This window comes from Rhinopithecus roxellana, chromosome 20, assembly GCF_007565055.1.
Source record: "Rhinopithecus roxellana isolate Shanxi Qingling chromosome 20, ASM756505v1, whole genome shotgun sequence".
Taxonomy (NCBI): domain Eukaryota; kingdom Metazoa; phylum Chordata; class Mammalia; order Primates; family Cercopithecidae; genus Rhinopithecus; species Rhinopithecus roxellana.
This window is the reverse complement of record NC_044568.1, coordinates 6480712-6505465: the sequence shown is the minus strand read 5'-3', so window position 1 is coordinate 6505465 and position 24754 is coordinate 6480712. Positions and strand designations below refer to the sequence as shown.

The 24754-nt window shown below is 51.9% G+C and overlaps 1 protein-coding gene across 2 annotated transcripts in view; it reads right to left on the bottom strand.

Annotated features, from left to right (window-relative positions):
- The window catches only part of SRL (sarcalumenin), a 53447-nt gene that overhangs the window by 5582 nt on the left and 23111 nt on the right, over positions 1 to 24754 (bottom strand). The window contains exons 2-6 of one of the 2 annotated variants that reach the window (XM_030925575.1): positions 12206 to 13489; positions 8708 to 8809; positions 7366 to 7461; positions 2080 to 2196; positions 619 to 852 (exon numbers count right to left, since the gene is read on the bottom strand). In XM_030925575.1, coding sequence (XP_030781435.1) covers positions 619 to 852; positions 2080 to 2196; positions 7366 to 7461; positions 8708 to 8809; positions 12206 to 13489 — 1833 coding nt within the window. The remainder of the gene's footprint in view (positions 1 to 618; positions 853 to 2079; positions 2197 to 7365; positions 7462 to 8707; positions 8810 to 12205; positions 13490 to 24754) is intronic. The other variant, XM_030925576.1, reaches the window with a different exon arrangement.

The following is a 24754-nucleotide window of genomic DNA, read 5'->3' as shown; positions in this document are numbered from 1 at the left end:
AAGGCTGAAGTGCAGTGGCATGACCACAGCTCACTGCAGCCTTGACCTCCTGGGCTCAAACAATCCTCCCAACTCAGCCTCCCAAGTAGCTGGCACTACAGACATGTGCCACCATGCCAATCTAATTTTTGTATTGTTTGTAGAGGCAGGGTTTTACCATGTTGTCCAAGCTGGTCTAGAACACCTGGGCTCAAGTGATCCACCAGCCTTGGCCTTCCGGAGTGCTGGGATTACAGATGTGAGCCACTGTGCCCAGCCCTATTTATTGATTTATTTATATGAGATAGGGTCTCACTCTTGCCCAGGCTGGAGTGCAGTGACACGATTACGGCTCACTGCAGCCTCAACCTCCTTGGCTCAAGCAATCTTCCCATCTCAGCCTCCCGGGTAGCTAGGATCATAGGCACATGCCACCATGCCTGACTGATCTTTTAAATTTTTTTATAGAGATGGGGGTCTCACTATGTTGCTCAGGCTGGTCTTGAACCCCTGGCCTCAAGGGATCCTCCTGTATTGGCCTCCCAAAGAGCCGAGATCACAGGCATGAGCCACCATGCCTGGCCAAAAATTATTTTTTGAAACAGAGCTTACACTGTTCAGAAATGAGGGCTAAATTACCTCTTTCTTGCTGCTTGCGGTTCTCGATGATGCCTGGTGTATCCACAAAAGTGACCCTCTCCAGAAGTTTGTGGGGAACCTCAATGCCAATCAGCTTCTCTAGGAAATTCTGGCCAAACTTCTCAAGGGGTGAGAAGGAGCGGGCGCTGTCAGCAGCCATGACGATGCCCTCGATGGTTTTCAGCTTGGGCCCGTGCATGAGGACCGTGAACTCAGAGGTGGTGGGTTCGGCGCCTGGCACACGGGGTGAGAGGTGAAGGAATAGGTGATCTCTGTGAAACAGACCTACTGAGGAGCATGTGTATATGCCGGGTGTCACAGGGAGCCTTTTGCAACAGAATTGGATATGTTTGCTAAGCTATTGGGGCCTTCTTTTAATTGTGGTAAAACATATATAACATAACAGTTACCTTTTTTTTTTGAGATGGAGTCTTGCTCTGTCACCCAGGCTGTAATCTCAGCTCACTGCAGCCTCTATCTCCTGGGTTCAAGCGATTCTCCCAGTGGTCTGGAACTTCTGACCTCAAATGATCTGCCCACCTTGGCCTCCCAAAGTACTGAGATTACAGGTGGGGACCACTACACCCAGCTAATTTTTTGTATTTTTAGTAGAGATAGGGTTTCACGATGTTGGCCAGGCTGGTCTCGAACTCCTGACCTCAGGTGATCCTCCTGCCTCGGCTTCCCAACATGCTGGGATTACAGGCATAGAGCCACCGTGCCCAGCCTTTTTCTTTTTCTTTTTCTTTTTTTTTTTTTTGTGAGACAGAGTCTCGCTGTGTCGCCCAGCCTGAAGTGCAATGGCGCGATCTCAGCTCACTGCAAGTTCCACCTCCCAGGTTCATGTCATTCTCCTGCCTCAGCTTCCCCAGTAGCTGGGACTACAGGCGCCCACCACCACGCCCAGCTAATTTTTTTGTATTTTTAGTACAGATGGGATTTCACTGTGTTCGCCAGGATGGTCTCCATCTGACCTCGTGATCCACCTGCCTTGGCCTCCCAAAGTGCTGGGATTACAGGCATGAACCACTGCACCCGACCCTCAAATTTTGTAGTGGCATAACTTTCCTTTTTTCTCTCTTTTTTTTTTTTTTTGAGATAGAGTCTTGCTCTGTCACCCAGGCTGGAGTGCAGTAGCGCAATCTCAGCTCACTACAATCTCTGCCTCCTAGGTTCAAGCAATTCTCATGTCTCAGCCTCCCGAGTAGCTGGGATTACAGGCATGTGTCACCACACTTGGCTAATTTTCGTATTTTTTTAGTAGAGGTGGGGTTTTTGCCATGTTGGCCAGGCTGGTCTCAAACTGATGGCCTCAAGTGATCCACTGCCTTGGCCTCCCAAAGTGCTGGGATCACAGGCATTAGTCTTCATGCCCGGCCAGTGATTTAACTTTTCATGGTGCTTTTACACCATGAAAATGTAGCATTCAAATCCCAACAATCACACAAGAAGATTGATTACCTGTATAGAGCTGATAGCGAGTATTTTCCAGCCCAAGGAGGTAGTTTATCATGGTAGATTTACCAACACTCCACGGTCCCAGGAACAGCACCATGGGCTTGGAGGTAATCTCTCCATCTGTGGGCAACAGGAGGTAGAAATGGAATAAATCTAACAGAAGTTCAGACATGGGGTATGGCACCGTACTCCAAAGCATCTCACCGTCCATCCAATTGAGTTGTGGAATTCTCCATGAATCAGATGTGTGTAGCCCCCAGTGGCACTTGTCTTGCTACATAAGTGCAATCACCCAGTAAAAAGACACAGAAGTCACTTTTGGGACTTGCTCAGATCCTTCGCACATCTGCCCCCACCAGAAGAAGTATCTCCGTGAATTCAACGAACCCTGACTTGGAACTCACTCAGGGTTAGGTCTCCTCATTAAATCTGAAGGAGAAAAGCTTATAGAAAAAGGAGGACAGAGCTTCCACATGGAGAGAATCTGGGTTGAGAATGGAGGATGGATGTGGAGCAGCTTGTATAATCTTGGGTGATCTGGACTCAGACCCTACCTGTCTCCAGCCTCTGCAGCTTTCCTCTCCTCCAACCTGGGGATCCCCAAACTCCCAATACAGCCTAATCCTGGGCTCTAGGGCCAGTCTCTCTTTCTCTCCTCTTTTGCTTATAATGAGGGTCTCCGTTGCCCAGGCTGAAATGCAGTGGTGCAATTGTACCCCACTATGATGACTGGGCTCAAGCAATCCTCCCATTTCAGCCTCCCAAGTAGTAGCTGGGACTACAGGCATGTGCCACTATGCCCAGCTACTTTTTACATTTTTTTGTAGAGATGGGGTCTTGCAGCATTGCTCAGGCTGGTCTCAAACTTCTGGGCTCAAGCAATCCTCCGACCTTGGCTTCTCAAAGTGCTGGGATTACAGGTGTGAGCCATTGCACTCACCCTCTTCTAGGGCCACGCTCAAACACTAGCCTCTAAAGTCCATGACAAATTTGCCAGTGCCCAAAACCAACCAATGAACTGGCAATTCTTGGGTCCTGCATCCAATGTCCTTCCGAAGGCCATGTTGGGGAGATGACCCAGCCAAGGGCCACTCCAGGTGGGTCCCTAAGAGGAAAAATAGAATGCTCTAGTGCTTTCAAATCCAGTGAACAGGGAGGGAAGGGGAGAGGCTTTCAGCGTGGGGTGTGGTCAATCTTATTGCAGATTTTCAGGCCTCAGCTCTTTCAGCTCTTCTCTGGACTACAGCCCAGAGGGTCAGCCCTGCATAATTCAGCACTGAAGTTCTCCAGACTTGTCTCCCTGAGGCCAGCAGGTCGCCCGAAAAACACTAGGCACTCCCCTTTTGTTTCATTTATTTGTTATGATTTTAATTTATTTAATCTCTTGGGTCAAAGATCAGGAATATAAAATGGTAAACAGTGAAAAGTTTCCCATCTCTGTCCCAGTCTGCCTCAGCTCAGCCCTAACACCCCCTGGAATAGGTAACCACTGCTGATTTTTTACATGTTATTTTAGACATTTCAATGCATATGTAAGCAATATTAGTAGCTATCACATTCCCCATCTTTTCTTTTTTTTTTTTGAGACAGGGTCTCACTCTGTTGCCCAGGCCAGAGTGCAGTGGTGTGATCATAGCTCATGTAGCCTCGACCTCCTAGGCTCAAGCGATCCCCCCACCTCAGCCTCCTGAGTAGCTGAGACTACAGGCATGTACCAACAAGCCCAGCTCATTTTTGTATTTAGAGTAGAGATGGGGTCTTGCCATGTTGCCTAGGCTGGTCTCCAACTCCTGGGCTCAAGAGATCCACCCACCTCGGCCTCCCAAAGTGCTACTGTTACAGGCATGAGCCCAGCACCCAGCACGTCCCCATTTTTTTTTTTTTTTTTTGAGACACAGTCTTGCTCTGTTACCCAGGCTAGAGTGCAGTGGCACAATCTCAGCTCACTGCAGCCTCCGCCTGCTGGGTTTAAGCCATTCTTCTGCCTCAGCCTCCCAAGCAGCTGCAACTACAGGTGCATGACACCATGCCTGGCTAATTTTTGTATTTTTAGTAGACAGGGGGTTTTACCATGTTGGCCAGGCTGGTCTCGAACTCTTGACCTCAAGTGATCCACCTGCCTTGGCCTCCCAAAGTGCTGGGATTACAGGGGCCCTACACCCGGCCCCTATCTTTTTACAGAGAGTGGTGCCATATGCTTCCTCTTCTGTATCTTGCTTTCGGATGCTCTGGTCTTCCTTCTCCGAGGCTAAAGCTCAGTCCTAACCAGGTGCTGTCTTATACAGGGCAGACACATGTACATTGCCTGAAAGCAACACCATGGCCCTGCCCCATCCCTTCCTGCCTGTGAATACACAGGAGACACTTACATCTCTGTGGAAGTCAAGCCCTGGCTGAGGGCCAGGAAGGGATAAGGAGGCTGAGAGGGTGGCAGGAGTCCCAAGTTACAGCCACAGAGATGTCACAGTCTCTTAACACGGGCCCAGGCAACGACAAGGAGAGCGCTAGATGTTCCCATTCTCTGAGACAAGCCACAAACAGGGCCCTTTCCTGGTGCTGTGGTTTCAGCTCCTCACAGCAGGGGGCACCGCTGGCCTACGCAGGAGGTGGGAGGTGAGCCTGGGAGAGGTTACAAGGAAGCTGGCCAGAGACTAGGAGTTAAGAGCCAAGCCCAGAAGGCGAGCGCAGGGGCCAGGAAGCAGGCCCTCCCTGCAAAGCGCCATGCCCTGGGGACACCGGAGCTCCTGGCCCCTGCTGCTGTCCACACAAGTTTCCTGGGAGGGCCAAGCCTCTGGGTCTTAGGGCCAAGAGAGAAAGAGAAAGTCTCTGGGAGGCCCTGTAAGCTCACACCAATGGCTGTGCGTCTGCTACAAAGGGGGCGATAACTGGCTCCTAGACTATGAAAAACGGTGTAGGTAGCTGTGGAACGGGGTATTCCCTGCTTCCAGCTGTGTGATCCTGGGTAACCCAGCACATCTCTGGGCCTCAGGTTCCCCTCTGTACACAGGAAGAACACAAACCCTATTATACCCTGGCCACTTACAGCCATCCGGAGCATCAAACAAGATCATATAGAAACAGCCAGATTAACACAGGGAAAGACTTGTAATCTCATTCACAAAACAATAAGATACGATTGCTAAATTTTTTAAAGATGAGTAACTTTTTTTTTTTTTGAGACGGAATCTTGCTCTGTCACCAGGCTGGAGTGCAGTGGTGCAGTCTTGGCTCACTGCAACCTCCACCTCCTGGGTTGAAGCGATTCTCCTGCCTCAGCCTCCCAAGTAGCTGGGATCATGCCTGGCTAATTTCTGTATTTTTAGTAGAGATGGGGTTTCACCACGTTGGCCAGGCTGGTCTTGAACTCCTGACCTCGTGATCTGCCTGCCTCGGCCTCCCAAAGTGCTGGGATTATAGGCATGAGCCACCGCGCCTGGACAAAAGATGAGTAACATTTTTAAATGGCATTGCTGTTGGGAAGCAAGGACTCTCATCTACTATTATTGTGATTACAAATTGTTATCATGGGAGACAATATGGTAACAACGAGCAAAATGTTTAATTGCAGTGTTCCAATTTTTTTTTTTTTTGGGGGGGGGACAGGGTCTCACTCTGTCGCCCAGGCTGGAGTGCACTGGTGCAATCTCAGCTTATTGCAATCTGCAATCTCTGCCTCCCAGGCTCAAACGATCCTCCTGCCTCAGCCTCCCAAGTAGCTGGGACCACAGGCACATGCCACGATGTCCAGCTATTTTTTATTTTTTTGAGACAGAGTCTCGCTCTGTCACCCAGGCTGGAGTGCAGTGGCACAATCTCAGCTCACTGCAACCTCTGCCTCCCCAGTTCAAGTGATTCTTGTGCCTCAGTCTCCCCAGTAGCTGGGATTATAGGCACCCACCACCAGATCCAGCCAATTTTTGTATTTTTAGTAGAGACAGGGTTTTGCCATGTTGGCCAGGCTGGTCTCAAACTCCTGGCCTCAAGTGATCTGCTTGCCTCAGCCTCCCAAAGTGCTGGGACTATAGATGTGAGCCACCGTGCCTGGCCATAGGATTGTTTTTAAAAGTCCTATGAGCCATCACGCTGTGCCCCAATTTGTGTGTGTGTGTTTTGTTTGTTTGTTTTGAGATGGAGTCTTGCTCTGCTGCCCAGGCTGGAGTGCAGTGGCACGGTCTTGGCTCACTGCAACCTCTGCCTCCTGGGTTCAAGCAATTCTCCTGCCTCACCCTCCTAAGTAGCTGGGATTATAGCCGCCCGCCACCATGCCCGGCTAATTTTTGTATTTTTGGTTTCATTGGTCAGGCTGTTCTTGAACTCCTGACCTCATGATCTGCCCACCTCAGCCTCCCAAAGTGCGGGGATTACAGGCGTGAGCCACCATGCCCGCCCCTAATTTTTGTATTTTTTGTAGAGACGGGGTCTCACTATGTTGCCCAGGTTGATCTCAAACTCCTGGGCCCAAGCCATCCTCCCATCTCTGCCTCCCAAAGCACTGGGATTACAGGCGTGAACCACCAGGAAGGTGCTGGTTTTCCAGAGGATGGCGTGGTCACGCAGTGGAAGAGCACACAGCCGTCAGAGGGAGGTCTCTACACACACAGCTCATGTAACAGGATCCCATGTTGGTAAAAACAAAAAATGACATCCATCTATGCGTTCACACATGAAGAGGAAATGCCTGGAAGTCTTCACTATAACAATGGGTTTCTCTGGGAGTCGAGTTAAAGAAGTTGGAGGTCAAGAATAGAATTTTTATTTTTTGACATACACTATTCTGCACTATTTGAATTTTTTGCAACAAGTGTGTCTTGTTTTTATTATTTTGAAAACCAATTTTGTAAAGAATCCAGGGCCAAAGGAAGCAGAGAGGAAGGAGGAGGGGAAGGAATGGAGTGATCAGAGGACTCAGGCACCACCTGTGAGTAGACAGGGGGCATCTGTGGGCTCTGGAGCACAGGAAGGATCGGAATTGGCATCACTGCCCTTGAAAACTCAAATGTGCATGACTGGAGCATAAAGGCTTAAAACCAAAATGCATCTGTAATACCCTGGGAAAGCATCGCACTCTGCTGGTGAAAGGGTAGTTCCATGACGGAGGTGTCGTCCTTTCCAACTCCCAGGGGGAGCCCAGACCCAGACCCAGACCCGTGAGTCCTCGCACACGTCATGAATGAGCTCCTGAACCTGTGTGGGCACCGGGGGAGTATGGGCTGGTCAGTGGTGCGACCCCGCCAACAGGCCTGTGCCCTACCTGTGATCTCGTGCCCTACCTACGAGCTCATGTCCTACCTGTGATCTCATGCTGCCGGAGCTCATTGTACTTGTAGGACTGCTCCAGGGGCTTGATGGATGAGTGGTAGATCTTCCGAAGCCGCTGAAGCACCGCTGGAGACAGAGAGGGCCGGGGGAAGAGCATCAGGTAGGTGCGATCCAGGCAGCTCCTCCATCGTGGAGGGGTCTCACCACCCAGGGCAGCTCCACCCCTGCCTGGTGGGGAGCAAGCGCTATTTGCAGCCCAGCCACTGTGCAATGTATTTGCATTTGGGGAGCTGGCCCACATCTCAACCCACAGAAATCTCCCACCCACCCCTAAAGCCTCCTGAGCTGTTTGATTATTTTATTTTATTTATTTATTTTTTTAGAGACAGGATCTTGCTCTGTCGCCCAGGCTGGAGTGCAGTGGTACAGTCATAGATGACTGCAGGCTTTAACTCCTGGGCTCAAGCGATCCACCCACCTCAGCCTCCCAAAGTGCTGGAATTACAGACATAAGCCACTATGCCGATGTTTTTTTTTAAAACCTCTCTCCTCCTTCCTCACCTCAATAGGTGTCTGAAACCTTGTCTCGGTCTGCAGCCTCACTGCAAGCCCTTTCTTTGGTGGATGAGAATTCCATCTCTGTCGCCCACCTCTGTGTGTGCTCCCTGAGGCTTAGAAGGCAAGGAGGCCCAGCACCCAGCAGTCCTGTAGAATGGCACCCTGGCCCAGGCCTTGGCCTGTCACTGTACTTCCAGACACTCCCGGGGGTGGGTCAGATAACCCAGGTGGCCTCTTTCTAAGAGGAAGCTCCCTGCTGGGAGCCCACAGTAGCGGGGAGGCACCAATAGGAAGGCCCATGGGGTGGCGAGTCAGGCTAGCGAGACTCTATCCCTCGATCCGCCACCCTCTAGCTGTGTGCCAGGAGCAAATCGCTGCTAGCCTGAGCTCCAGTTAGGTGGTTCATTGATTAAGAGGAGACAAGCCCTCCTGCAATCCTTGGGTTTCAAAGGTAAAAAGAAATACCACACCGAAACGGCTTTATAAACTAAAAATCACAGCGAAGGAGATGGGTGTGTGTGAAGCATCCTCCCCGCACAGCATGGGGCCACACTGGATTCGCCCACACTGGGCCGTCTGCTTGGACGGCCCTTCCTCCTCTGTGCCCACCTGGAACCCCAAGGCTTGGGCCCCGCTCACTGAGCCTCCTCCACGAAACCTCCCACCTTCAGGGCTCTCCTCTTCCCCAACGTCCCCTCCGGCCTCCAAGATACAGCCCCAGCGTGCCCTGGCTCTCAGGAGCCTCCAGGAGTCTGCCTGGGCCCTGGCGGGCTGGGCTCTCCCAGCCCTGGGCACATCTCCCTCCCCTGGTTACCAGAGTAGTCATCAGATGGCTTGTCCTCATTCAGCATGAGGGTCTTCTCGATGTGGGAGCGGTCTCTCAGTGGGGCTTCTTCATTTGCATCCTCCGTCTCTTCTGTGGAGAGAAGCAGGCAGCCAGGTGAGGGCAAAGCGAACAGCCAGCTGAACTCTGCACCCCAGCAAGGCAGACGAAGGCTGGACCTCGAGCAGGGGCTCAGCGGGGTCTTGCCAAGTTACACTGGACTGAGTTCTGCCTTTAGGAAGGAATTTGATCATCCAAACTCTATGAAGCTCCATGTGCAATGTATTCACATTCGGGGAGCTGGTCCACATCTCAACCTGCAGAAACCTTCTTATCTATTTCTTTCATACATTCAACAAATATGCATTGAACACCTTCGCCACGCCAGGCACTGAGCATCATGCTAGGAATACGGTGGTGCCCAAAACAGGCACAACTCCTGCCCTTAGGCAGTTGCTCTTAGTCCAGTGGAGTCAGAGATGATAGTCTTTAAAGTAATGTTGGGGCCGAGTGCAGTGGCTTACACCTGTAATCCCAGCACTTTAGGAGGCCGAGATGGAAGGATCACTTGAGCCCAAAAGTTTGAGACCAGCCTAGGCAACATAGCAAGACCCCATCTCTACTGAAAAAAATTTTCCAAGCAGTGGTGCACACCCATAGTCTCAGCTCAAGAAGCTGAGACAGGAGGATTCTCTCAACTCAGGAGGTCAAGGCTGCAGTGAGCCATGATCACCCCACGGCACTCCAGCCTAGGTCACAGAACAAGACCCTGTCTCAAAAAATTAAAACATCACACATCTCTGGAGGCTTTGGGGGTGTGTAGGAGAATGCCTTTTGGCTTGAACTCCAGCCTGGGCAAAAGAGGGAGACCCTGTCTCAAAAATAATTAAAAAATAATAATAAAATGTAATAATTACAGATGATGAGGTGGCCACAGAAGGAAACATTCTGAAAGCGAAGTGGGGCTCAGGAGTGTGCCTGCACCAGTGATCTCAGCAGCAGGGTCAGAGAAAGCCTCCCCAGGTCTCTGCTGAGGGAGGGAGTTAGGTGAAGGGTGGAGAGAAGCGTTCTGCGAAAGCCCCAGACGAGCCTTGTTTAGCAAGAAGCAGGAGAAGGGGAGTCCGGCTGCAGTCAGGGAGGCCAAAGTGCTGGGGAGCTGCTGAGGTCCTCAGGGCTGACCGGGCAGGACCTTCCACAGGGCTTTGGGTCTCATCCCAAGCGCAATGGGAGCCAGTGAGGGGCTCTAGGCAGGCAGCCGCCGCGGCCACATGAGCGTTTCATCAGGATCACACTGGCCGTGTGGGAAGGACGGCTGGGAGGGCCACTGCAGGGTGTGTGTGTGTCTGTGTGTGTGTTGTGTCTGTCTCGGTGTCTGTGTTTCTGTGTGTCTCTGTGTATATCTCTGTGTCTGTGTGTCTCTGTGTCTGTGTATGCCTGTGCATGTCTGTGTTGCATATGTGTGTCTGTTTCTGTGTGTATGTTTCTGTATCTCTGTATCTGTGTGAATCTCTGTGTGTATGTATGTGTGTGTGTCTCTCTGTGTTTCTGTGTGTCTGTATCTCTGTATCTGTGTGTATATTTGTGTCTGTGTGTCTCTCTGTTGTCTGTATCTGTGTATCTGTGTGTGTGTCTGTGTATCTGTGTCTGACTCTGTGTGAGTCTCTGTATCTATGTGTGTGCCTCTGTGTGTCTGTATCTCTGTATCTGTGTGTATATTTCTGTCTGTGTCTCTCTGTTGTCTGTATCTGTGTCTGTCTCTGTGTGAGTCTCTGCATCTATGTGTGTGCCTCTGTGTGTCTGTATCTCTGTATGTGTGTGTATTTCTGTCTGTGTCTCTCTGTTGTCTGTATCTGTGTATCTGTGTGTCCGTGTGTCTGTGGATCTGTGTCTGTCTGTGTGTGTGTGTGTGTTGAGGGGATCAACTGTTGCTTCTCACCCAGAGAGCAAGTGATGTGGGTGCCTGCTGCAGGCTCCCGGGGAGAGGGAGGCTGCCGTTCCTGAGCCTATGATATCACAGCCGCTTCTTTCCAGGCTGCCTGCACAGAGGATTTTAGGCGAGTAGAAGAAGGGTGGACTTGGGCCTTACGGGGCAGAAGGAGGCCAGCTTCACTAGGGGTGAGAACCAAAAAAGAGTCCATGTGCCTCTTGTAGCATCTCATGACAGTGACTCTTTAAACCAGTCCCAGGCAGCCCCAACCCCAGACCCAGAATAGGGAGCTGACTGACCACAGCACACACCCGCCCTTATGGAGTACAATTCCTGACAGGTAGTATATAAATAGTATGTAGATAGTATATAAATTGACTAGGAGTGGTGGCTCAAGCCTGTAATCCCAGCACTTTGGGAGGCCAAGGTGGGCGGATCATGAGGTCAGATCAAAACCATCCTGGCTAATACAGTGAAACCCCGTCTCTAATAAAAATACAAAAAAAAATTAGCTGGGCATGGTTAGCTACTCAGGAGGCTGAGGCAGGAGAATGGCGTGAACCTGGGAGGCAGAGCTTGCAGTGAGTTGAGATCGCGCCACTGCACTACAGCCTGGGTGACAGAGCGAGACTCTGTCTCAAAAAAAAAAAAAAAAAAAAAAAAAATAGCCAAGCGTGACAGTGCATGCCTGTAGTCCCAGCTACTCAGGAGGCTGAGGTGGGAGGATCGCTTGAGCACTTGAGCCCAGGAGTTAGAAGCTGCAGTGAGCTATGATTGCATGACTGCACCCCAGCCTGGGTGACAGAGCAAGACCCTGTCAAAAAAAAAAAAAAAGAAAAAAGGATGTAAATTAATTCTGCAACAAAGCCTGTGGGGAAGCCAACTTGGAGAGTGAAGACTTGACCTTGACCTCTACCCTGAAAGCCCCACTCCTGGTCTAAGTCCATGTACTAAGCAGATGCAGCCATGAAGGTGCCTGACCCACCCTCGTATCGGCTGCAATTCTCACACTGCCCGAGAGCTTCGGCCCTGCCCTTCCCCCTCTGCTCCTGGCCTCCAGCCCTTTGAGGGCAGCCAATGGTGGTCGCAGCCTGAGTTCTCATCTCATGATCCTGACCCCTCGGTCCTGGTTCTGCAATGCTTCCTACAGCCGAGTCTTCAAGGGGAGACCCCAGTCCTAGCCCACTAAGGGAATCATCAGGGAAGTTCCCGAACCACCCCCATCCACTCCCTGCACTTCCCTCCACCCGCCGATCACAGGGCACCGATCACGCCATTGGCTCCCTCCTCCTGTAGGATGAGGCAATGGCATGGGCTACGGCGCATCAGGGACCCTAAGGGGAGGTTCTGGGGGCCCCTCTGACCCCTCTCACTGCCCCTCTCAAACTGGAGGCCAGCAGCCAATGCAGAGCCTGAAGGCACCTCCCTGGGCCAGGACCCTGAAAAGGACCTGCCACCCTCTGCCACCTTCTTCAGTCCCTGCCTGTCCCCTACACACAAGACTTCCAGGGAGAATGCAGCTGCCCAAGGGATGGGGTTGCTGCTAGGGAATTAATTCCTACCCTGGGCAGCAATGATGGGACTCTCCCTCCCCTGATGTCCCTCCTCGGGCTCCTCTGCCTTCATGTCCAGGGTCTCACTGCCCATGGACTCCGCATTCAATTCCTCCGAGCCAGGCTGGGCCCCTCTGTCCCTGTGGCTTGTGGTTCCTGTGGCTTCCTGAAGCTCCCCGCCTTCCTGGGGCTCCCCGCTTTCCTGTGGTGCTCCACCTTCCTGGGGCTCCTTGGCTTCCTGGAGATCCCTGCCTTCCTGGGGTTCCCTGGCTTCCCGGGGCTCCTGGGCCTCCTGGTCCTGTGTGGCCTCTTCGAAGGTGCCCTCTGCTTCTTCTGAGCTAGCCCCATCGCCACTGTCCTCTTCGGACTCCTCTTCGGAGGGAACTCCTCCTTCTTCCTCGCTTTCACCTCCATCGCCACTTTCCTCTTCAGAGGAGGCCTCATCTGCGTCCTCCTCGGTCATCTCTGGGGCCTGGTTCTCCTCAGTGTCCCCTGCCTTGGTGCTCTGGGCGCCCCCAGGTTCTGCACTGGCCTCTGCAGCTGGGCCGGGCTCCCCCTGGTCCTTGGTGCCCTCACCGGCTTCTGTGTCAATATCTGGCTCCGACTCTCCCACAACAGACGCGATGTCAGGGGCTCCCTCTGGCACTGTAGGCTCCTGGCCAGGCCCAGGGCCGCCCTCGGCCTCTGTGTTCAGTGAGTGGAACCCATCACCCTCTGAGCGAGGAGAGGCCCCCTCTGCCTCCGGCTCTGCTGTCCCTGCCACTGCTCCCTGCACCGGGCTGTCCCCTGGGACCTCCTGGACTTCCTCAGGGAGTTCATGGCCCCCCGCCTGTTCTGCCTCTCCACTGGCAGCTCCCTCCGTCGGGAGCCCAAGCCCAGTCTCCTCCTCTCCTACTCCATGTCCAGAACTGGGCTCCGGCCACTCCTCTTCCACAGGCCCCTCGGCCCCTCCTGGAGGGAGGGCGCTTGCCACTGGTGGGCCATTCTTTTCCTCCCCAGGCCCCGCAGAGTCCCTGTTGTCCTTTTCCCCAGGTGGAGGTGACTCTGTAGCTGAGGCATTGGAAAGGCTGGCTTCAGGATCGGAGCCCGGGCCGGGGGCTGACACAGGGGTCTTCTCGGGGCTCTCGGCCTCCCTGCCATCTGGGCAGTGAAGGAGCAGTTTCTTCTCTTGAGGGGCTGTGTCTGCATAAAGCGCCCTTTCTTTCTCCTCTAGACTTGTGTCTCCAGCAGAGAAATGATTCTCCAACAAATTGCCAACATCTTCTGTGCCACCCGACGCGGAGACTTGCAGTTCTAAATGATTAGAACATGATTGGTCAGTTTCACAGGGTTGGCACTGGCTCTGTTTCTCACAAGAGTCTACATCAACCCAGCTCCCATCTTCCGGGATGTGGTGTTGGCCTGGTGTGCAGTGTTACGCCTATCAACCTAGGTCTTCAGGACTACCTCGTACGTAGAGAGCAGAATACGTGTTATCCTGTCTCCCTCCCAAGATGTGGAAACTGTGGATCAGGGAGTTAAAGGACTGACCCGCTGTCCATCACTAAGAAGTGAGCAGCTGTGCTAACCCGAGAACCCCCAAGACCCTGGCCCTGACCTTCAAGCTTCCCAGCTTGGTCCTGATGACTGTATAGGGAGGGAAACTTGGATGAGCCCTTCCAGTCCTTCCTCAACCTTGCTCACGGGCATGTTCAGCTGGGCTCAACCTTGGAAATGCTTCCAAGATGGGACAAATGCTTGTGCATCCCACCTCGTGGCAGTTCCTACCATCATTAACCAGCAGGCTTTTAATACTGCTCTCAGCAAAGGAGTGAAAACAGGTGTTTGCAGGCCAGATAATCTCAGGTTACACAGCGCAGTGCTTAGGGGATTACTTGTGGCTCTCAACCTTATTAAGTCACACATCTAACCCTGTCCCAGGAAGGGCAGGCATTTGCTAGCCTCCCTACCTTAGATTAGAGGGCACATGGCCTGAGGAGGAGATATCCAAAACAGGCCGGGCCTGGCTTCCCAAAGGCTCTGGCCAACCCCTTCCAAGGGGATCCCCTTGTACGGGACTGCAGCTTAACCCAGAGAGTGGAGGGCCCAGGAAGAGAGAAGAGTAAGGGTCTTGTCTGTGCCAGAGACCTCTGTCAAGGATCAAGTTTAATATGTTTGGAAAATGGGGTCAGAAAAGGCCAAGTGTGGTGGCTCATGCCTGTAATCCCAGCACTTTGGGAGATCAAGATAGGCAGATCACCTGAGATTGGGAGTTTGAGACCAGCCTGGCCAACATGGTGAAACCCCATCTCTACTAAAAATACAAAAAAAGTAACCAGGTGTGGTGACACACACCTGTTATCCCAACTGCTCGGGAGGCTGAGGCTGGAGAATCACTTGAACCCGGGAGGTGGAGGTTGCAGTGAGCCGAGATCATGCCACTACACTCCAGACTGGGCAACATAGCAAGACTCCATCTCAAAAAAAAAAAAAAAGAAAGAAAATGGGGCCCATTAGGCCCACCCCTCTGCCCCCTGTCCCCAGGCTAGGGTCTGTTTATGGGGGACATTGCAGGTTCATGGAGATGAGGGGACCACAGGCTCATGCCTTGGGGCAGCTGAGGTGGTCTCTGTTCTCCCTTGACTCTCAAGGCCCCTCTCTGAGGAAGAACACCCCACCTATCTGCTGTATGCAGACAACCCCCCCTCTCTCAGGCCACCACTTGCTACTCCCATCTCTCCTTCCCACAAAGGAAAGTCACTTCTTGGGGTACCCCTTCTACCTTAGGGTGCCCACCCTTGTTCCCCAAAATCTGGGGCGGTCTCCAGGGATCAGAAGCAAATATTTTCTCATTCGTTCCCATAGACAGCCAGCCTGCTGTCAAACTCAGAAAGATGTGAAGCTTGGTGCCTTTTATTACAGAGGAGCTCCGTGGATTGAAATATACAACTTTTCCCCCAGCACTTTCATATGCACGGCCATTTAACTTGCTTTATGACTGTCAGAAAGATTTTAAAGCTGAATTAGTAAAAGTCCAGAGATCTTTGCCCTGCCCCAGATACATCACTACTAGATAGCTAATGGGTGACCAGAACCCAGAACTGCCCAGTGCCTGTCCAGGCTTCCATGCCATGCTGTGCTTAGCGGGGCACAGGGGAACCCTTCCTGCCGGTACCTCTGCTCCTGCCTGCACGTGCCTTCTCTCCAGGCTCATGCTCCGTACTGGTCCTAGCTCCTGATTTGCAGGAATCCAATTTAATTCTGTGTTCCCAGGGCCTGGGACCCTGCCTGACCCACAGAAAGTGCTGGAAGAGGTCCGCAGTTAGATTTGGGTACTGATAAGAATTCCTGGTCTCTTTGTGGGGGACAGGACAGGGAGCTGAGTGTTGCTCATTTTAATCTTTCGTCACCACCTACATACCTATAAGTCCTGACTCCTTCACCTACATCTCTATCTCTCCGCCTTCCACCCCTGCAGAAAAATCTATGGTGGGAACTTGGTTTAATCAGAGGAGAATGACTATCCTCTGAGCAGCAAGATACATATAATGTATATGACATACATCTGTATGTACATATCTGAGATACAGCCTGCCAGGCAATGCTTAAGCACTTTATATATAAAACAGTATCTTCATCATACTGAATTTTCTTAATCTTACTTGTTTTGGTAAAATGAGTATTACTCATATTCCTTTTTTTTTTTTTTTTTTTTTGAGACAAGGTCTCACTCTGTCACCCAGGCTGGAGTGCAGTGACACGATCTCGGTTCACTGTAACCTCCACCTCCCAGGTTCAAGCGATTCTCCTGCCTCAGCCTCCCGAGTTGCTGGGATTACAGGCGCATGCCAGGTTAATTTTTATATTTTTAGTAGAGACGGGGTTTCACTATGTTGGCCAGGCTGGTCTTGAACTCCTGACCTCAAGGGATCCACCCACCTCAGCCTCTCAAAGTGCTGGGATTACAGGCGTGAGCCACCACACCCAGTCTCATATCCCTATTTTTACAGATGAGAAGACTGGAACCAGAGACACTGAGGCCCTTGTTGAATGTCACACAGCTAATAATTGGCTTGGGCCATATGACTTCAGAGCCACAGTATCCCCTGGGAGCCTGTTAGAGATGCAGACTTTTAAGCTCCAGCCCGGACCCATTGAATCAGAATCTGCATTTTAACAAAATGGCCAGGCGAGTCCTGTGCACATTATAGTCTGAGAAGTGCTGGGCTACACCACCTCACAAACTACCCCTCAGCCAGCGATTCTCAGCATTGGCTGCATGTTGAAATCACCTGCTTCTTTGTCCCATACTTCCCTTTCTTTGCAGTTTTGATTTAAATAATCCAGAGTATAGTACCAGCATCAAGATTAAATTTAAAAAAAAGTTCTTAGATAACACACAAAGTTGCAAACCACTGCAACTACCAAATCAAATAATCTTGACCGCCAGGCTTCAGTTTCCAGAACCTCCCCACTCGCAGGCCCACCCCACTGAGGATCCCCATTGTGGCCTCCCACGTTGGGGTGGGTCTCCTAGGGCCTGGCGTTTGCCTTTGGAACAGCAGTGGTTAAGGCTTCTCCTCTGGGAATCCAGCCCTTTCCATGGGCTCCTGTTGCCCTTCAATGATAGTGATGACTGTGCTGACGAAGAGGATCGTGATGATGATGGTGGTGATGATGATGATGGTAATGACCATGCTGATGTTGAAGGTTGTGACGATGATGGTGATGATGATGATAGTGATGATGATGATGATGATGACGATGGTGATGATCATGATGATGATGAGGAGGATGATAGTGGTGATAATGATACTGAGCTGAATGAACTCTAGGTCTGATGTCCTATAACATTTCTGACAGTCTCAAAAGCCCTTTTCCCTGGTAAAGGTGAGAGGGACACATAGTCCCAAGGGGGATGAAGACTCCAGACTTTGGGGGCTCACCGTGACCATGACCTTCACACTGCTGTGTGTTTCCACTCCTGGGCCCTGGGCAGGAAGCGAGGCATGTGCATGCGTGTATGCACATTTATATTCAAGCTCTTCCCTGGTTTTCACAACTTAGGGCCGAGCTTCCCCTGAACTTCAGCTAAACAATTTGGAGTAAAAAGGACTGAGGATAATGGCTGCTTACACTGTGACCTTTCTTCCCAGGCTAAAAATAACTGCTCCAACAGAAAGTCTCTCAATGAAACAAGCTGTCCCATTAGGCCCCAGAGCTCAGTCCCCAGGAAGGAGCTATGCCACTGGACCTGGTTCTCCTCTTGAAGGCGCACACAGAGGTGTGGGAGCCTCTGATTACACTCATTTCCATCCCAGGACATCTCACTTGAATCCTGGGAAATCAAGGCTGGTGTCTTTCCTGCCTCCCTTGCTTCTTGCCGAAGCACCCTATTGGCCCTGGAACAGGGAGGCCACAGAGGACCCAGGACACCCTGGAGAGGTGAATCCCCAGTAAGATGAGTCTTGGTCTATCCCGGGACGTGAAGTGCCGCACTGTATGTGCTGCTGCCAGGGTAGCCGCCCTGGCTCCGGCCAGGCCAGGCCCAGGACTGATGTCAGGGCACAGGAATAGCAGGCCCCAACTCTGCCCAGAGACCATGGGAAGGCCCCAGCCCCAGTCACACCCAGGCCAAGCACGACACACACCAATCCTGCTTCTCCCACCAGCCCCTCTGCCACCAGCCTTTCTCGGGGGGCCAGCTTTCCAGCAGCTCCCACCAGCCCTACAGCCTCATGGAGCCCCGGGCTCAGTCCCTCTCTCCTCTCTCCACCACCAACCAAACGCCCTGATTTTGTTTCTTCAGCCCTGTCTCATTCCAAAGCACTTTTACATGAACTCAGAGGACTGTGGAGTTGCCAAGAGCCCTCGTGAGTCCAACTGTAAAGGAGGAAGCTCTGGCCAGAGACCTTCAGAGACTCGCCCAAGATCGGGGCAGGGGTGGGACAGAGCCCAAGGCTGTGACCCTTAGTCTGGAGTTCTTTCTGCCCCCACGGAGTTCACCATGAGGTGAACTTCACCATGAAGTGCTAGGGTTCCATAAAAGTGACTCATGGGGTGAGGAAAGATCAAACAGCAGAGACAGCCACCCACTTTGTACTCCCTACTCTCGCTGAATTTGTGTGCCCAGTGCCTACAGGGAAATATTGGAGGGAGACTGGCAAGTCCTGCTCCTTTACTCTCCTTGCTTCTTCCCTCAAAATGTTAGTATCCGTCTCGAGCCTCCTATCCATTATTTTCTCCAACACCCCAAGACATCCGGCTTACAGCATCTTTTTTTTTTTTCCTTTTTTTTTGACAGGTCTTGCTGTCGCCCAGGCTGGAGTTCAGCGGCACAATGAGAGTTCACTGCAGCCTCCACCTCCTGGGCTCAAGGGATCGTCCCACCTCAGCCCCCCAAATAGCTGGAACTCCAGGTGTGTGCCACCACATCTAGCTGATTTTTTTCATTTTTGTAGAGATGAGGTCTCACTATGTTGCCCAGGCTGCTCTCGAACTCCTGGCCTCAAGCGATCCTCCCACCTCAGCCTTCCAAAGTGCTGGGATTACAGGTGTGAGCCACCCTTACAGCATATTTTCACTTTGCCAGTCCAAATCTGCCAGGCTCTGAGCTGGGTCATCTCCTTCCCTCACGTAGGACTCCATCTTACCAAGGTAGTTTCCTGTGCTTATTCTTCTCTGATGCTCCTAGCAGCCCTCTGAGGCAGAAAAAGCAAGCGTTGTTACCCTCTCTTGAAATGAGGAAACAGACACACGGAAGTCAGGTCGTTTGCCTCACAAGTCATTCCAGGGAAGGGCTGGAACTCAGGCCAAGAGACGGAGCACAGCTCCCTGGGAGTGACCATGACCTGCTGAGCTGTTCAAGCCCAGATACCCAGCTTCTGGGGCTGGGTCAACGTGTATCTGTGTTTCACAAGGGGATTCTACAGAACACCAGCATTTCAGACCCTCTGCACTAGATATCCTTAGTATCAAGGGCCAGGAAGCTCTGTCTTGAAGTTGAAACTAGATATGGAGAGAATAGAGGTCAGGACCTTGTTTTGAGCCCACCTCTGGGTGTTGAATGTATTCAGTGCCTTCGTGGAATCGAATGTTGATTCTATTCCAGCCCATCCAAGTCTCCTTAGCACATGTTTCTAACAAGTACCTGCCAAAGTTATTCTTCCGCATGACTTCTCATCCATTTGAACTAGAGCTAGCAAGTTCAAAGTCACGCGTAAGTAAAATACCTCTGGCCATTACTCATACACAGTTATGCAAATGAGTCATTAGTAATAAAATCCCCACGGAGGCGGGGCGGGGGGTGGGGGGGCAGGAATCACTCTCCAAATCTCTGCCTGGTCCATCTGTCCCAGAGAGGGAGGAGCACCAGCTATGGCATATACATGAGCCCCATGTCTTGCCCCCATCCGCCCCCTGCCCCACGCTTTGGCTCCCATTGGCTGTATCTCATTGTAGCAGGGAGCGATTCAGAAAACAAAATTCACACCGTAGAGCAGGCAGCCTGCCCCCTTCCTTGTTCTAGATCTTGTCTCTGAACACTCGTGGACCAGGCAGACGTGGGCCAGCAGCCTCTTCTGGTGTCCTGTCTTTCCTTGACTTTATCCTACTGGGTAAACATTCACTACTCAGGACCTCTTGCTCTTCCACCTTTTGTTTTTTGTTTTTTTTTTTTGAGACAAAGTCTCACTCTGTCGCTCAGGGTGGTGTGCAGTGGTGTGATCTTGGCTCACTGCAACCTCTGCCTCCTGGGTTCAAGCGATTCTCCTGCCTCAGCCTCCCGAGTAGCTGGGATTACAGATGCCCGCCATCACTCCCAACTAATTCTTGTATTTTTAGCAGAGACGCGGTTTCACCATGTTGGCCAGGCTGGTCTCGAACTCTTGACCTCAGGTGATCCACCCACCTCGGCCTCCCAAAGTGCTGGGATTATAGGCATTAGCCACCGCACCCGGCCTCTTCCACTTCTTAGATGAAGTCTTAGGACAACTTTGCTGAAGGCCATCACCCATAAGGACCCGAGAAGAGAAATTCTGGCTGGAGGAAGGCTTGTCTGCATCCTCCCAGGACCCCTGAGGTCCTCTTCTGCCATTCTCTCAGCCTTTCCCTCTTCTCCCAACATGGGTGACCAGAGTACAGGGTCTGAGGCAGCCATTCTTGGAAGGTTTCTTTGGCTTCCTGGCCATGCTCCTAAAGTCAAGGCTAATCCCACTGGGACAGCTTGTCCCTGGCTGGACTCTAGCCCTTAAAATGAGTCATCCAGGGAATAGGATACAACGACAAAAGTATGACAGGGCACAATGACCAAGGCAGCAATCGGAAAGAACCTTGGGATTTGGGAGTCCAGAGAGATCTTCTCGTAGACTAACTGGTTTGATTTCACTCATGAACAAAACCCTAAAACCCTGATAAGTGCTTGTCCCAAGGCCACGGGGCTAGTTAAGGTAGTTGGCAGCAGTCTACTTCTAGAACTCAGCTCTCTATGGACGCACTCCCAGCAGTGGGCCAACCAATGTCTAAGTCTACCCTAGGGCAGTGATTTCTTAGCCCACCCTCTTCCACTCTTTAAAAAGAATTGTTTTAGGCTGGGCGCAGTGGCTCGGAGAGCCGTGGCTCACGCCTGTAATCCCAGCACTTTGGGAGACCGAGGTGAGAGGATCCCTAGAGCCCAGGAGTTTGAAATCAGTCTGGGTAACAAAGCAAGACCTCATCTTTACAAAAAATTTTAAAATTAGCTCGGCACGGTGGCATGTGCCTGTGGTCCCAGCTACTGGCAAGGCTGTGGTTGATGGAGCCCTTGAGCCTAGGAGTTTGAAGTTGCAATGAGCTTTGACCAAACCACTACACTCCAGCCTAGGCAACAGAGGGAGACCCTGTCTCAACAAAAAAAAAAGGATTAAGACTTCAACACAATTGTTTTTAGTCCATAGAGTCCTGAGAAATTGACAGAATAACTTCACTCCCCACTCCACCTCCAATGCCTGGAAATTCTTGGTTTGGGAGGTAGGAAGAAATTACCAGAAATTCCACAACCATCATATATATACATACTTGTCACTGATGCCTGGAGGAGACATGAGTATAAATGACTATTCACTTTTATTTTATTTTTATTTTATGTGTTTATTTATTTTTTGAGACAGCATCTCTGTCGCTCAGGCTGGAGTACAGTGGTGCAATCTCGGCTCAATGCAACCTCCGCCTCCCAGATTCAAGCAATTCTCCTGCCTCAGCCTCCTGAGCAGCTGGGACTGCAAGTGCATGCAACCACACTCAGCTAATTTTTGTATTTTTTGTAGAGATGGGGTTTCACCATGTTTGCCAGGCTGGTCTCAAACTCCGGACCTCAAGTGATCCACCCGCCTCAACCTCCCAAAGTGCTGGGATTATAGGCATGAGCCACGATGCCTGCCCACTATTCACTTTTAAAAGACAAATACCTCAGAAAGAACAAAGCATGATATCCTAACCCCTCAGTGTGAGTCAATTACTAGCAGGGATGCTCTATAGAGCACTCAATTTTTCCAGAGATCAGCTGTGCCTGCAGTGAACAGAAATCCTTGCAGGAGGCCTTGGGCCTGCTGCCTCCCTTCAGAGGGGCCTAGCTGGGGAGGAAAGGGAAAGGAAAGAGAAAGGGATGCAGACTGGGTTCTGAGACAGACCGAGGCAGGTGGCTGGCTTCCCCCTACCTCCCAGTCCGAAGAAATCGAATCTCCCTGGGATCTGTGGGGAGGAGGTGCTGGTCTAACTTTTGGGCCCCAGACAGGAAAAGACTCACTGGAAGCCAAGGGAGCCTGGCTCCCCCAGGTCTCAGTCTAAGAGCTATCCTGGGTGAAGGTCAGAGCCATCTCCAGCTTGGCAGGTGAAGGGGTCAAGGAATCTAGGCCCACCCCATCCCCAATCCAGGGAAGCTGGAAGGAATCTTCTTGAGAAACGTGGGAGCTTGGGAAGTGGGTGTGACACCTTCCCTAGCCTGAGCCAGGCCCACAGCTATGTCTTTTCTTTCTTCCTGGGGCTGAGGCTCTGGCCTCCTGGATAGTGGCTGGTCTCTCTGAATGCACCTGGAAGTCAGGAGAGCTGGGTTCTGCCCCTTACTCTTTTTCTTTTTTTATAGACCCTGTCCCTTAGAGACAGGGTCTTGCTCTGTCACCCGGACTGGAGTGCAGCAGTGCGATGAAGGCTCACTGCAGCCTTCCTACTTGTCATGCTTGTCATACTTCAGCCTCCAGAGTAGCTGGGACTAGAGGCACGCGCCAACACGCCTGGCTAATTGTTTTATTTTTTGTAAAGACAAGGTCTCACTATGTTGCCCCGGTTGGTCTCAAACTTCTGGGCTCAAGCGAGCCTCCATTTATTCACCCATAAAATGCAGACAACAATACCTGCTTTGCCAGCCCCGTCAGAGTGTTTTAGACATCAGGTGGTGCTCAAAAGCATTTCAACAAATGTCAGCTATGAACATCATTCTTTCCTAGAAGAGCAAAGACACCAGGCCAAATCCCAAATTCGCTGAGTGGGCCAAAGCAGAGCCAGCTTCAGACAAGAGCCGAGCCAGCTGGCCCTTCACACAGTTCCTTTAGCCCTCCGGGTCTGGGGGCTCAGTCAGGGGACCCAGAGCCATCCTTCTGCCTGGGACTCCTCCTCCCTGGCTGGCAGCCAGAGGCAGCTTAGGCCAGGAGCTGCAGGGTGCCTCGGGGGTGAGCCCTGCCCTCTTGGTGAAGTTCTGGCTGGTCTGGGAACGGAGCAGGCGGAGCTGTCAACACTCCTAGGGGCCAGGAGCTCGTTCTGCTGATCCCAAAGTTAACCACTGCAGTCCCTGACTCCAGCCTCAGTCAGCCCTGATTCACCAGCAACATCTGAGGCCACATGTGGCCTCCCCTCTCCCCACCATGTCCCATCTCTTCTGTCCAGTCACTGAAGTGAGGTGACCCCGCACTTCACCCCAACGCAAATGCGCACTCAGGAAGTTTAAACACCCATTCTAAGGGCCATGTCTTTCTGAGAATGGGAGGGAGGCCCTTTCTGAAGGCAGCGGGCTGGTAAGAGCCCTTCAAAGCTCTCTGAGAGAGCAACACAGTCGGAGGGAGATCATTAGCAGTGCTGTGTAGCCTCCTCATCCTCATGGTAAGGGAGCACTGAGAGTGAGACAATTAGCCCTTCAGAAACAACTCAGGCCTGGAGAACGCAGCCAGGGCTGAGCTGCAGAGACGGGACAGGAGCAGTTCTGGCCTCCAGTACAGTGGCACTTTGCTCCTCCCGCACAAGTGAAATCACAGCTGATATCTCCATGGCTTACAAGAGCCTCGCACGCGGGCCCGCTGGACCACACAGGGCCCCACTCCTCTGTCACCAGCAGCTCTGTCCCCATTAGCAGAGCAGGTGAGAGGAAATGCCACACCCAGAGTGCCAGACAATGGGGCACACAGCCCCCGACCTGCTCAGCCAGGGAGGTGTCCTCAGCTGTCTCTCCTACAACTGCCAGGAAGACCAGAGCAGCCAGTGGTTCCCAAGTCTACACGGAGTTGATGGAGGAGGAAGGCCGGGCCTCCGGCAGAGCTGGGCAGCAAGAATATACAAATGTCCTGCCCCGTGTTCCCCAGCTCATAGACCCTTCTGGAAAAACTGCTGCCTAGACATCAAAAGACCAGATTTTTCCACTTTCTTTCCCAGAGGGTGTCACCAAATCCATGAGAGATGGGCCCCACTGCTGGGTCCTGACATTCACAGCCCCAGGTCTCATCTTATTTATCCTTATGGTTATTTTTGCATTCAAGGCTCTAGAACTAGAAAGAAACTTAGAAAGTAACTAGTCCAGGCCGGGCGCGGTGGCTCAAGCCTGTAATCCCAGCACTTTGGGAGGCCGAGACGGGCGGATCACGAGGTCAGGAGATCAAGACCATTCTGGCTAACACGGTGAAACCCCATCTCTACTAAAAAAAACTACAAAAAACTAGCCGGGCGAGGTGGCGGTGCCTGTAGTCCCAGCTACCCGGGAGGCTGAGGCAGGAGAATGGCGTGAACCTGGGAGGCGGAGCTTGCAGTGAGCTGAGATCCAGCCACAGCACTCCAGCCCGGGTGACAGAGCGAGACTCCGTCTCAAAAAAAAAAAAAAAAAGAAAGTAACTAGCCCAACTCTTTAACCCAACTCTTTCTTTTCACAGATGAGGAAACAATGCCCAGAGAGGAAAAAGGAGCTTGCAGAAGTCACCAAGCGCACTGGGACAACGCGAGGACTAAACACAAGGCCTCGTGACCCCACAGCCGCAGTCTTCCCATGGGGGGCCCAGACAAATACAACTTGCTCTTCTCCCCGACGTTTCTAAGCTTTGGATGCCCACATCCTGCCCTGTCCCTGGGAGCTGGGGTCCCTGGCTTGCTCATCTGTCCCCCTATTGTTTCTACAAAGGACAGCCCCTTGGTGAGTCTCTGAGGGCTGTGTCGGGGAGGCCACAGTGTCAGGCTGGTGCCCAGAGCAGAGCTTTTTTTTTGTTTTTTTTTGAGACAGAGTCTCTCTCTGTCGCCCAGGCTGGAGTGCAGTGGTGTGATCTCGGCTCACTGCAACATCCACCTCCTGGG